The 13,700-nt window shown below is 44.4% G+C and overlaps 1 protein-coding gene across 2 annotated transcripts; it reads left to right on the top strand.

Annotated features, from left to right (window-relative positions):
• The first annotated feature begins 4 nt into the window (after positions 1-4).
• Positions 5-11,876, top strand: LOC148658732 (mitochondrial carrier homolog 1-like). 2 transcript variants are annotated; one of them, XM_088640288.1, is made up of 12 exons: positions 5-277; positions 2,749-2,833; positions 3,219-3,325; positions 3,716-3,793; positions 4,550-4,607; positions 5,489-5,540; positions 5,649-5,708; positions 6,085-6,178; positions 6,809-6,856; positions 8,818-8,885; positions 9,503-9,578; positions 10,956-11,876. In XM_088640288.1, exons 1-12 carry the CDS (start codon positions 20-22, stop codon positions 11,028-11,030), a joined length of 1,059 nt encoding a protein of 352 aa, XP_088496414.1. In that variant the 5' UTR covers positions 5-19; the 3' UTR covers positions 11,031-11,876. The 2 variants fall into 2 exon arrangements, with proteins under 2 accessions (XP_088496414.1, XP_088496415.1); XM_088640289.1 differs by lacking the exon at positions 5,649-5,708.
• The last annotated feature ends 1,824 nt before the right edge of the window (positions 11,877-13,700 follow it).

The raw sequence follows: 13,700 nt of genomic DNA, 5'->3' as shown, positions 1-13,700 counted from the left end.
CATCTGGCGATCACATGACATGGGTTTGTTTTTCTCCCCACCCCTTTCCCCAAGACAGCCCGGTCGTGGGGATTCGTCTCGGCGTCCACTGGAGATGGTGACCCCTGAGAACTTGACCGGCGCCGGGGGAGTGCGGAGGGACCCCCGGCCCGACCGGGGAGGGAGCGCTGCGGGCATCGGCGGCACCCCAGCCGAGATAGACACGGCGATCGTGTTGCTGGGGGCCGGGGTGACGGCGATCACTCACCCGCTACTATATGTCAAGCTCCTCATTCAGGTACGGCGGGATACGTTTCGGATGTGTATTGTGTTTTTTTTGTGGTGTCATGGTGTGCAATTGAATCTCGTAAATCAGAATGTCGGATGTCGGCGAAATGGGGGTGTCAGTTTAGGGAGCATTGGGATACCATGGTCAGAAGGCGGAAGGGACCCTACATTGTGCCGCAGTCGGAACGAGAGATATCGCGCAACCGAGCTGGTGTGGATGAGCTCTTAGCCACCGGGAGGGGAGTCGCAGCGCTCACGTAGTGTACGAAACGTGAAAACGAATTGTGCCATTAGCGCTTTCCAGTCCACAGCACCGAAAACCGGGTCTGCTGATCTTCACAAGAAGTTGTAGAAATGCAGGATCGAGTACTGTGCTCCGTCTGTGGCTGTCACGGAATTGTAGTTAACTGCCTGGTGTTCATAAATAACGTTTTGATTTCTGTCTACGACGTTTTGAAATGTCACGCCGTTAGCTTGTTTCTAACGTAGTGAACATGCAGTTCACGCTGACACCCAAGTACAACAGGGAGTCGATTACGTTCGTGTCGTAGTTCTGTTTTGTCGCTAATTTATAAACGGCTGCGCTTCGGTTGGAGATCTACCCAAATCTGTACATTGAATCTTAATCCACAGCCCTTCTGGATACTGTTTATTTTATAATAACCCAAGAATGTGTCACGCCCGCCCGCCTACGCTAGTTGCTGTTTCTCGTCTTCTTGCGGAGATTACATACAGATGTTATTTGTTAGCGTTCTCGGTCATAAATTGAACGGGCGACAAAGGGAAAATATTTCCTTGTTCTCGGCCATAAATTGAACGGGCGATAAAGAGAAGAGATTTCCTTTCAGTTTCCCTGATCTTCATGGAGCTCCACAATCCAGCAAGTGTTCTGGGTCTGTAAATCAACAAAAGGCTGACGAACTTTAGAAAGCAATTAATACATGATTATGATATATGATATGATGGTCTAATGAATGAATGATGATTAGCCAAAAGTCAACAAGAGCAGAGGTGGAAGAACAAAATGAGGTGGATGTGTTATCCTCTGTGTCATGTTCTCAGTTCCTATATGACAGTCATGCAGGCTCTAGTGATTTAATGGGGCCTGAGGTCCATAGCTGGTAGAAACGTTCATAAAAGCTAAATGTAAGGGTCACTTTTCAATCCACAAAATATCTGGGCAACAGCAACCCCCCCCCACCCTGGCAGTATGAAGCTGAATTAAGACTCATCATGAAGATGATAGCAGGGGCTGCCAACCTTGGTCCTGGAGAGCAACAGTCCAGCATGACTTACAGATCACCCTGAAGCCATCAAACAGTAAAGACCTGGAACATGTGAGTTTGCAGTTTCCACAGTCCAGAATGACCAGCTGTAGTCCTTGAGAGCTACAGGGCGTTGGTGTTTTCATTTCACATAACCTGTAAATGGCATAACTCATCAAGTGTTTAGAAATCAGTGAAGTTACAGTGACCCTATAAATCCTTTCTGACTGCAGCTTCTCAAGAGCAACTTAGGACAGTCCTGCCATACAGTATAATCTGGGTCCTGGAGAGCCAAATTATATGGTTGTTTCTTTTCCAGCTAGATTGAATAATTCAGTTGAATTAATTATTTTGCTAATAAGGAGCTGCTAACCGGTTTTCTCTGTCCTTCAGTTATTTAAGGCTGCCTGTCTGTAAAATCCAGGTTGGTTAATCCTGTACTAAACAACAGATGGTAATGGTTAGTTTTAAGCCTGTGAAGAACTGTAGTGTGTCTTCTTCAAAGTACAACTGTCCCAGTAACTTCTAATAATAATTAAAACAATGGCTCTTTGATTAGACAAGTTGTTATGACGGGCTATTTTATTAACCTCAGTGTAGTTGACATATACCATCTGGAACCTTTTTTATAAGCCTCTAAATACATAGCCGGGTGTTACAGTATGTGCATGCAATGATACCATTATCACAGGTAACGTAAACTGTAATTTAAAGATACTAAGATTGGTTATTGTGTAATTACAATACTGGTGTGTTCTTTATTTTTGCCATTGAAAGTAATAGTCTGCACTATCTGCAATTTGTTGTTTTTTTCCAATTCATAATTTTTGTGTGTTATGATCCTGTGTTATTTTCGTAGTTATATTTCTTCTGAAAAGAAATGTGGCTAGATTGTGGTTTTAGCAGTGCAGAAATGTGGTAAGATACCTTTTCTTATCTTAGAACCGATGACAGTGTGTATGATTTTTTCTTTGTTGATTTTGTTGTTTTATTTCAATTTTGTGTTTTAAAACATAATTAAAATGTTGCTGTTCCCCAGGCATCTTTTCATGAACTGGCGAGTTAGCAGGGAAAATAATGCACAGCAATCCAGAGCACACTGCCCTGACCTAAGTGTTTAAAAAATAAAAAGAAAACAAAAAAGAGAAAATCTTATGGTGATATGAAGTCATGCACTTCATCTTAATTGCGATCTTTCTCATTGCCTCCTCTTCAGGTTGGGCATGAGCCCCAGCCTCCCAAACTAGGAACCAACCTGTTTGGGAGGAAAGTCCTGTATCTTCCAGGATTCTTCTCTTACGGTAGGTCTGCTTTCCCCCTTTCTTTCCTGAGAGATGGGAATCTGATCCCACAGGTGCGACAGGTTTCCTGTATGCTTGCACGACCAGAGTGAAAAGGGCATGGAGAGGGGGCAGTCATTGCAGGAGTTCAGAGAGGAGAAGCGGGCGTCTGTGTGTTGATGTGCTATAGAGTAGGCTCTTGTGCACTACACACACTGGAGGAGAACCTCTGTTGTCAGGCCTGTCAGCAGGCAGCCTGATACATCTGACAGCCACGTGTCCTTCCAAGCTGCACTTAGTTCTGCTCACATATGTACCATGATTTGAGAATGACAAGCAACTGAATGCAAGATGTCACTTTGCAGTGATCTAGCATGTATTTTAAGTTTCTGTGTTAATGTCATAGCCAGGCACATTGTCCAGGTGGATGGAAAGAGGGGGCTTTTCCGTGGCCTGTCTCCCAGAATTGTGTCCAGCGCTATATCCACCGTGGTCCGCAGTAAAGTCAAACAGGTGAGCCAGGAGGTTTGCTTTGTTGTTTGTTCTTTGGATGGCGGCAGCGGGTAGCAATATACATTTTTAATATGATACAGTAGTTACAGCATGGATAAGTAACCTGATAACCCAGGTTCATCCTGTCCATGTCAATACAAGACTTTGGTCCTCTCAATACATTAATTACTGAATTAATCCTTAATTGTTTAATTGAACCTTTTGTGACAGAGCCGATTGTTGCTGTGTTGAGGTGACCAACAGGTGCACTACAGCGTTGTTGTGGAAAACCAATTACTCTTTTATCCAAACAAGTTCCTAAAGAGCTGCCATGCCCGGGAGAAAAGTAAGAAAAGTTCTGATGACAGCTGTCGGTGTTTGTGTTTCATTTTATTTCCTTCTCCGGTGCAGGCGATCGCCATAGAAGACATGGAACATGTGTCCAACAAAGACGACATCAAGACGTCCCTCAGGAAAGTGGTCAAAAAGGTGAGCAGTCTCCAGCAATGGGGGTCATGTGACAGCCTGAGGCGCTCCAGATACCTCAGTAGTGCGAATCAGTAATCCGAGTTGCAATGGGCGATCGTCTCGGTAAATGTTGCTTCCTGTGCTTACATAAAAAATGAAGAGAATCTTGCTGGGGTGGGGGGAGTTTCCAGTTTTCATCTTCTCAAAATTGTTCTGCCAGGACTAACCTGCCATGTGCAAATTTCTTTAAAGAGAATATCCCATCCAAAACTAATGCCAGTCTTCAGCAATGGGGGTGTTGTGACATCCTGCAGTGCCCCAGATACCCCTATCAGGCAAATCAGTAATCAGGCCTCGTTAAACTATGCACTATTTTTAAACCCTTGAAGAAAACCTCAGCTACACCCCTGTTCTAAATTTTTATAGTGTACAGTAATGCATTTTAGTGTGCAGCAATACGCTAGTGACCTATCTGTAAAATGCCTTTTTATCTATCATTTATGGCGACATCTTTGATTCTTTTTCCTAGCACAGACCTAAGAATTAACGCCTCTAAGATTGCTCTCTCTGAAATTCTGGCAGTTTGTCACTTCACTCTTGTACGTAAGTGAGCAGACTAGGTTTGCTGTGCTGAGTTGTGAGCAGGTTGCCTTGGTTCAGTGCTTGGTGCTTAAAGGAAGCAGTTCCCTTGCTTGCCAGGGTAGGGCGATGTTGTGCAAGAAAAAGTGGGCTTGAGCACAAGACTGTGTTTCAAGTCTTTTTCTCTTGTGCTTCCAGACCTCACACGAGATGGTGGTCCAGTGTCTGTCGCGGATTGCTACCCATCCATTCCACGGTAAGAAGGATTTTGTGGTCTTGTTTTGGTCTGTTTGGAGAGAAGTTGTCTCCCCCATTTTTTTAAACATACAAATACAAAGACTCTCTTTTTCTCTACTAACTGTATGAGTAATTCAGCCCTTGTGTGCCAGTGGAGGCTCTTGAGAGAAGGTTAATACTCATTAATTCAGGTTTCCAAATATTCCTGTCTTTAAACACCTTACAGGAGGTCACAACTCCTAACAGGAGGGAAAACATTTTTAAAGTATACAATATGATCTGATAATGATCAGTTTATCAAATCACCTTATGCCATTATCGAGTGGATTGACTCTTTCATTTGTATTGTTCAAGCAATAAAATACATACAGAAGTGTCCTGTAATGCATGCAATTACAAATAAAATGTGTCCCAAGTCAAAGTGACTTGTTTAGGTGCCCATAAATTAGTGTTTAAATCTTCATATCACTTTTGCTAGAGGCATGGTACTTTTTAACAGCCCTGCTAAAAGCAGCCCTGATCAGCAAATAGGCCACTCAAATGCACAGAACTTGGAGGGGGAGCAGTGAAGGAATAAACTGCCAATCTTCTCTTCTTGCAAGTGGAATTTTGTTTGTACTGTAGGTTTCTCCTGAGTTGCACTGTTTCACGTGACTTTAAACACTTTTAATGTGAGAAAGTATAGGACATCCATTTAAAATTGGATTAGTCTGTCCTCACAAGCTGCTCCTGTGGCAAACCAGGCTGAAGAATCAGGTATGGCACAGGTAACAGGTAACAGCCTTTAAATCCACGAGACTTGTGGTGTTTCTCAGTTAAGCGCAGGGTGTGCAGTAAGAGACATTAGTCATCATCACCACATTGCTGTCCTGGGTTTTAATGAAGGCTTTGCTTTGTCAGTCATTTCAGTGCGGTGCATGGCTCAGTTTGTGGGAAGAGAGGTGAAGTACAGGTGAGTCCCACAGATCACTCTGTTTTAAAAGATATTTGATTTTTCTCTGAAGGAGGTTTTTTAAATGAATGCTTTTCGCTCTTTTGTGCCTGGCTTCCTTGCTCTCAGCGGTCTGTTCAGCTCCATTATGAAGATCTTTCAAGAGGAGGGCGTGTCAGGATTCTTTGTGTAAGTCCAGTTTCATCCGATAGGCGATCAATCTATTAGCTGTGATAAATCATCCCGGCGCCTTCTTAACTTCAAAGAAACAACAATTATTCTGTGCTCAAAACTTCATTGATTTTTCATACGTATTCAGCACAGTTGCACATTGCAACAGTTATCTTTAATATTTTATGGTATTTTTTTAACTTATTTTGATTAGTCAAAAGCAATTGTTGTAATTAAAATTAATATCAATAGCAGAAAGTGTGCCTGCTCGCTTGGAGGCTTTGTGCTCTGGAGCTGCATATCTCATCGCCATGTTTTATGGAGTAAAGATGTGTTCTTAAAGTCTGTGTGAATCAGTGTATGATGTACGTGTCTTTCGTCTTTGTGTTTGCAGCGGGCTGGTCCCCCATGTTCTTGGGGAGGTCATTTTCTTGTGGTGCTGTAACCTGCTGGCTCACTTCATCAACACTTACGCTGTGGATGACAATGTAAGTTCGTGCCTTTGTACACTAGGGGTCGCCAGATGCCCTATTTCAGCTCTGCTGTGTAAGAGAGGAGGGACTTGCTACTTCAGTTCTCAGACACTCGGTGGCATTGTGTTCTCATTTCCCATAATGTGTGGAATCCAAAATTAATCTGTACTTAGCGTTGCGGTTTGTAATGTTTTTACGTCACAAAAACAGATTTTCACACCAGTTTTCATACTGCAGATTCCTTTTAGATCATTTTTGTTGGACTTGGTAAAAGCAAGGCGTCGACTCGAAGGTTGTTTGTTGTTGTTGTTTCTTTATTAGCCCTATACAATTTCTTGCATTAGGAATGTGTCTTTTCGCATGCCCCAGCTTTTCTCCAGGGAGACACAGACACAGAGACAGGGAGAGAAGCTTGGGGTCAGAGCGCAGGGTCTGCCATTGTACGGCGCCCCTGGAGCAGTTGGGGTTAAGGGCCTTGCTCAGGGGCCCAACGGAGTAGGATTCCTCTGCCGGCCGCGGGATTTGAACCGGCAACCTTCCGGTCACAGGCGCAGATCCTTAGCCACAGAGCCACCGCTCCACTGTGTGTGCAGACTATTGTAATTCCTTTTCTCTCATGCAGTGTTTTTCTTTCCCTTATTTCAGTTCAGCCAGGCCCCAGCAGTCAGGAGCTACACCAAGTTTGTGATGGGGGTAAGTGCAGTGTCACAGGCATCCTTTCCCTGTAGGGATTTCAGTTGAATTACTGCATCGTATATCAAGCGGGGGTTACCGTGGAAGAGGATACACACTACCAAGCAAAATTCATTTTTCTGTGCAGTTGCCAGAAGCTGGTGGAAAAATCTGTCTCCGTCTAAAAAGGATGTTCAACGCTGCACCAGATACCCTATGTAACCGAATTGATTTATTTTCCTTACTCTTCTTTAACTATAACTTTAATTGTGATGATATGTATTAAAGACATCAAATGCTAACACATATAAGTGAAAGGCCTTGACTGAGATATCGAAAAGAATTTATACAAGTACTCAACGTCCTGAAAGGTCAATGCAGTGAAAGGTCAGTATGGTTGGACATGTGCGGTTATATGCACTAAGAGCAGGAAATATGTCTTAGTTCAGGTGGGTAGCTGTGTCAGCATCCATAGGCTGCAAAGGAACAAGTAATAGGTTTATTCCATGCTGAAAAAGCAACGTTTCGGCCGTGGAGCCTTCTTCAGGTGTGAGGGTGTCTTTACTCAAATGGTGGTGGGTGCCTGGAACCACTTGCCCAGCCATGTTGTTGAAGCCAGTTCCCTGGGACAGTTTGAGAAATGGCTGGATTTTATCCCCTGGTCAGTAACTTCACAACCAGACGAGCACATCGGGTTAAATGGCCTCTCATCTGCGACGTGTGCACTTTCTTAAAGCGACAGCAGATAAGTGGGAATGGATGGGTGCTGATGTGAGCCCTCTGAGCCCTCCGCCAGGAAAATCCCGCAAGGAAGCCCCTGCCGAGAGTCTCGTGGCCGTGTCTCCAGGCTCCTTCTGTTGACTCGGGAGGCAGCATTTCCTCGTGGGTCTAATGCCCTTTTAATTTGATTACGAGGGTCTGCGCCAATCCGGCGGAATTAATCCGCTCAGCGTCCTCCCGCTTTCCCTGTGTGGAATGCAGGCCTCGCTGCGAGAGGCAGCGGAAGGTGGAATTTGAGCAATGCTGGCCTCCCAGGGATCGCTGCCCAGACGAATGAAAAACTGCACCCTGCCCTTTCCGGAGCCGGCTGGCACACAATGGTCCCGGACTGCGGTGTTGGATCAGATGAAGTGGCAAAGGAGAGACGTGAAAGCCCTCTCTGCCCTGTCTGAAAGCCCCGTCTGCAGACCGCCCTGAATCCAGGAGGCAGCTGGATTCCGCCAGTCCAGTCCTGTACAGACGCTGCTGCAACTGAATTCAGTGTTTTCACTCTGGCACATTATGCAGTGGTAGCCCTGAAGGGGCTTTCCTCTAATAATAAATGCATTCCGGTTTAGGAACATCTCTGACTTAAAAAAAAAACGTCTCGCTTTGCATTATGTTACGTAGGATCCATTCTTAATACTTCCCATCAAGTAAAAAAAGAGTGCTTGGCTTAGTTGGGAAGTTTTCAGAACAGAGAGAATGACCTGGTTTCCTGTGTGGTTTGCACAGATCTGCGTTTCTTCAGTGGGGCTGCATTGCAGTGTGTGAGCTGCCTGCTGGTCCAGACCAACACTCTCCAGTCCACCTCAGTGTGAACCAGCGGAACAGCTTTTAAACGTGCTTACAGACATCCCCAGTGCGATCCTATAGTGTGAAAAGTAATTGACTTTCTACAGTAATTGAATGTATTGATTTTAAAAGAGAAGAGCATGCTGTGTTTCTCGGCTTGTGACGCTTGAAGAAATGGCCGGCAAAGGTGGATTCATTCAGCTGCTCAGCTCCGGCGCCCCTGCCTTCCCCTTCCTTTGGATCAGTTTAGATAGATACTTTATTGATCCCATGAGGGAAATTGCAGTGCAACAGCAGCTTAACACAGACAACACAGCAACAGTGTAACGAATGATACAATAATAATAATACAATGCGTACAATACAAACAGTACAGTGAGAAGTGCACTAAGAAGAGTAATTGAGCCTGCATTCCTCTTCCCTCCCAGATTGCTGTCAGCGTACTCACATACCCCTTCCTGCTGGTGGCGGACCTGATGGCGGTCAATAACTGCGGGTGAGTGAGCCCCCTCTCTCGTTCAGCACTCATCACTCATCACTGTGCGCAGAGCAGGCCACTGTGAAAGAGGAATCGAGAGGGAATGGAAGATCCAGTCCCACTTTCACCAGGAGCCCTAGTAGAGCCAGTGGAAATTTCCTTTCCAGGAATCCCAGTGGAACTAAAGTTTACGTCACTGTCTTGCTTACCTGTAAATACCAGACAGGCTCGAGGGCTCTATTACTGTAATTGATCCTTGTCCTGAAGTGAGGCAGAAGCTACAGTCTGTAGTCAGTCACCTCCCACAGGTACAATTGCAGCACGCTTCCTGTCCCTGTGTGTCGGCCTTGTCATGAGCTGTCGCCATCGCAAACCGACCCCGGCTGGTTATTGCCTCCTTCATTCCTCGCCTAACCTCTGTGGGTTTCGTTTTTTTTATATTATTGTAAGGAAGCAAAAAAAAAAATCTTGATCAAACACCAGAGTCCCAAAATAAACCTTTCTTGTTTTCAACCAAATTTGCAAAGTTTGTTTTTGGTCCCTTAATGGTTTCAGAGATGTTTTAAAATCATTTTTTAGCAGCTGTGTATGAATGTGTTTCCGGGACTGCAGTTGTACATCTGTGTCTCCTGCAGGCTGGCCGCTGGACTCCCCCCCAACTCCCCCATCTTCAAATCCTGGGCCCACTGCTGGAGACATCTGAGTGTGCAGGTGAGGGGCAGGCTGGGGCAGCTTCCGTGGAAAATCTCAAGATTTTAAACCAGTATAGAAGCCTTTTCTCTCTGTCTCACTCCCCATGCTTTAAATCTGACAGATAAAAGCCGTTGTATATGTTGTCTTAGGAAATGTAGAAATGCACAGTAGACGACTTTCTGAAAAGATTAGAATGTTGTTATTTTACGTGTCTCACTGTTGCATTTATTGATTGAGTTAATACAAAGTTTAACCTGAGGTAGGGCTTAATGAAAAATAATTTCATGGAGTCATGTTAGCGCCCGGGAAAGACATACTGTGGTCTGACAGCACTTAAAATGCACAAAGAGCTAGCCGTGACTCATCTGTGAAGAAGGAGCTGGCTTCCTTGCAGTGTTGGAATCCCACTGAGTCTTTGCATCCTTGATAAATATCCAGGTCACATAAACACATAAACCTAAGCTGTGGCTTCTGTTTCAATAATAATAAGAAAGAAAATGAATAACACGGGCTTCTGTGTGCAGTGCTCTGCCAGTGGGGCTTCTGACCAGTGTGTCACACTAATTGTCTTCCCCCACCATCCACCCTATATTCTCCTTGAGTTCCACTTTCAAAATTCTATTCAGAAGCTTATCGTTGTTAGTGTTATTATATTTGTTTCTTTTCTTAAAATGCCAAATAAGCAAAACTAATAACCTGTTTCTACCAGGCTAAACAAATTGAGAAAGGTAATTAGAAAATTAGCCAAAAGAAAAAATGAATTGAATGTTAAAAACAAAAGAATGTTAAAACGTTTAGAAATGCAACTTGTAAGAGGTTAGATTGGTGATATTCACTCCTGGAGCGCCATAGTCCATCAGGATTTGTAGTATTGTGATAACAAGCAATGAGTAAAGACCTGTAACCACTGAAAATGCAGATCAATTAAGTGACACCACCGCCCTCCAGGACCAGGAGTGAACATCTGCGGTTAAGATTATAGCAATGCAAGTAATGCACACCTTCCATTCACCTATCCATTTTCTAACTGCTTCATCCAGTTCATGGGCTCAAGGCAGGATACATCCTGAATGGCATGCCTGTTCATCACAGTGCAAACACACTCACACCAGGACCAATTTTCCCTGAAGCTAATTAACCTACCAGTATGTCTTTGGACTGAGGGAGGAAACCAGAGCACCTGAAGGAAACCCACACAAGCTTGGGGAGAACATACAAACTCCACACAGATAGCACCCCAGGAACTGAACCCAGGACCCCAATGCAGAGTGAGCAATACTAACCACTGCGCCACTGTGCCACCCCCTAATACAAACCTTACTCCCTGTAAACAAAGCTGCAGCTGATGTATAATATTCCCAGACCTTCCCAAACATTGTGTTCCCCTTTCTGCAGGGCCAGCTGTTCCGAGGTTCCAGCTTCTTTTTCCGCAGAGTGCCTCTTGAGATGGCGGTCCTGTCTGTAGAGTGAACCCGGCAGAGTTAATCCCCGAACCCGGTACCTCACACTGTGGCCGGAGGACAGCAGCCGGCCCACTCGCGATCATGGGTCCCTTCCTCTATGTAAAGCACTTTGAGATTCCTGAAACGAAAAGTGTGAAACACACGCAAGGAATGATCATTAACAATAAGAATTATTGTTCTTATCTCTAACCCTATTAGTGTTGCCAGTGTTGATGTTGTTCTAACTATTATTTGGGATGTGCCAGAGATTCAGGAATGACAGTGCTTCCCTTTGAAAGACTCCCGGATTGTCTGTAATCTGTGCTCTGGATGCACTGCAGTCTCCTCGGTGCCTTACAGGAGAGATTCTGCCTGCCGGAGGAGCCGTGTGTCTTAAACTAACACCCCTTCAAGGCTTGATGCTGCCTGTTGCCTTTGAGGGAACAGTGCTTCCCTGCTCGAACACGCCCAGCCACATCGCCAGCCCCCCCCCGAGCCATCCCAGTCAGATGAGTGCTCATGAAATAGCCTGGGTTTGAGCGAGCTCCCTCTGGGCTGCAGGGCTCAACCTGCTCTCTGTGCAAAGAAAACGTGCTGGCCGTTCTAGAGAGCAGCCTTGATACTCCTCCTGGAGTGTTGTTAAGGTGCTGGTCTTGAGAAAGCGGCTGGGAGCGAGCGTTGTTATTGGTATCTTGATGGGCAGTGCGTCGTTTGTGTTTGAGGGCTGTGAGCTCACCTTGATTGACCACATCCTGAGGTAACATCACTGGAGCTTTTAAAGGGAGCTGGAGCACCGTCTGTGACTCAGGGCGAGAACCATCAGTGCTCTCGGGGAGTTTTCTTTACTTGAGGAATATAAATTGGGTAGATTCTATTTCCTTTGTGTCCTTTTAACATTTTCTTTTTAACATTCTTACCTTTTTTAAAGCACCTGCGATTGCTTTTGTATTTTGCGGTAACAAATTCCACCGCATTCACGCAGCACTAGAGACGTCTGTGTGTGTGAGGGGCAGGTGCAAAACTCCACAGAGCACGTCTTCCTGTAACATAACAGTATAGAAACAGGAAAGGTCTTCTTAAAATCGTAACACCACAATTTAAATACCATGTGCTCTGAAGGCCTACAATTGACCAAATAGCCCTTTCATTCCAGTTTTATTCTTTTATTTTTATTATTTTTAATTTTTCTTGCTGCAGGAGCTGGACAATGTTATCCTGGCTTGTGAACTCCCTGACTTAGGCGTAAAAGCCAGGAATGCCTGGTTTGGGCTTTGTTTTTTTTTTGGGCTGACTGTGGTTCATACATTCTGTTCTGCCTCCATTTTGAGAACTACATAGTAAAACACTGAATGTTAGTGCTGAGCTCTCTGTTTCCCTTTTCACCATTATAGCCTGTCCCACTTGCTTGCTGCTGTGTGTGGAGTGTAGTTTTTACTAATTCAGGAAGTCAAGAATGGTTGAAGCCAGATTGAGATTATACATGTGAAGGAGTTCTGGTGTTTCTGAGAGAAGTTTCTTCAAGGGCACTGTCACAGAATTTCAAAGCCCTAGACCTACACTCAAGAATCAAGCCTTTCTCATAAGGGCATAATAAATGATAGAAAAGAGAAGGTCCTTTGACCTATTCAGCCTGTTTGGTAGTTTGCAAATATTGATCCAAAGATCTCATCCAGCCATTTCCTGAAAGATTCCAGGGTATGGGCTTTAACAACATGGCTGGGTTGGCTGTTCCATACTCCCACTACCCTTAGGGTAAAGAAGTGCCCCCTTTCCTCGGTCTTAACTACATGTCTATGAAGTTTTGAACTTGTGTCCTCTGTATCATGAATCTCCTGTGTGTTGAGAGAGAGGGGTATTCCAGGATAGAAGGGCTGTGTCCGGAGAGTGAATTTGCTTGGGAGCATCAGCACTCCTGGACCATGGGCTTTCTGAAGCTACCCTTTCTAGACTTCTGACCCATTTTAAATTAAGGTATTAACTAATGAGCTCAACAAAGCAAACAGCTTGGGTGTGGAACACTAATAAGAAAATGGGTCTGTCAGTATTGCTTTTTCAGGTTTTCTGGTGCAGTGAACAGTATCTCTTTAATATCCTCTCCCTATCCTTGTCCCTCATCGATTGCTGGCAGGTCAGCTATTCTATTTAGGTCATCAGTTCTCTTCGATGAGACATGACAGCTATTTTATGGGTCAGCAAGGAAAGGCCGTTTATTCACATAACTACTCTACGGCCAAAGTACACAAGTGCACTCTTGTCTGCCAGATACAGTACAGGAAAAGCCATCATTCAGCAGCATTCCATCAGACCTATCCTACTCTGTACTGTAGTAACCGTGTGTAATATAGGATTTTTACTGCCGTTTTGGAAATAAGAGCTTTTTTTGTATGACTACAGGACTGAGAAGTCATTGTTCAAATAGGCTGAGTGGGATACAGTTACTATTAAAAAGTAATGCAATACAGTGATATACAGAAAACAAATAGTTATGTAAGGGGGAATTACATGCGTAAATAAGATTTGGGGCAGGGGGAATGATTTTAGAGGTAATGGATTACTTACCAATTTCTGTGTTTCCAAATTATTTTTCCCCCAACATGCTGTTAATTTTAAACAGTAAAGACAAGTAGACAAGTAAGTTGTGCCAGTAATGCATTACCTTTTAAAAGTAACGTTCCCCAACACTGGAAGGAGGGGTGTA

Source organism: Lepisosteus platostomus, chromosome 7 (genome assembly GCF_059453375.1).
Source record: "Lepisosteus platostomus isolate fLepPlt1 chromosome 7, fLepPlt1.hap1, whole genome shotgun sequence".
In the NCBI taxonomy this organism is placed as follows: Eukaryota; Metazoa; Chordata; class Actinopteri; order Semionotiformes; family Lepisosteidae; genus Lepisosteus; species Lepisosteus platostomus.
The sequence above is the reverse complement of the archived record's forward strand: the minus strand, read 5'-3'. Positions and strand labels throughout refer to the sequence as shown.

What these genes read in the sequence shown, in the direction of transcription:
- LOC148658732 (XM_088640288.1), top strand. Translation starts at nt 20, where the DNA reads ATGGGTTTGTTTTTCTCCCCACCCCTTTCCCCAAGACAGCCCGGTCGT. An exon ending in TCAGGAAAGTGGTCAAAAAG is followed by an intron (nt 3,794 to 4,549) that starts GTGAGCAGTCTC and finishes TTGTGCTTCCAG; the next exon opens with ACCTCACACGAGATGGTGGT. An exon ending in TGCTACCCATCCATTCCACG is followed by an intron (nt 4,608 to 5,488) that starts GTAAGAAGGATT and finishes TTGCTTTGTCAG; the next exon opens with TCATTTCAGTGCGGTGCATG.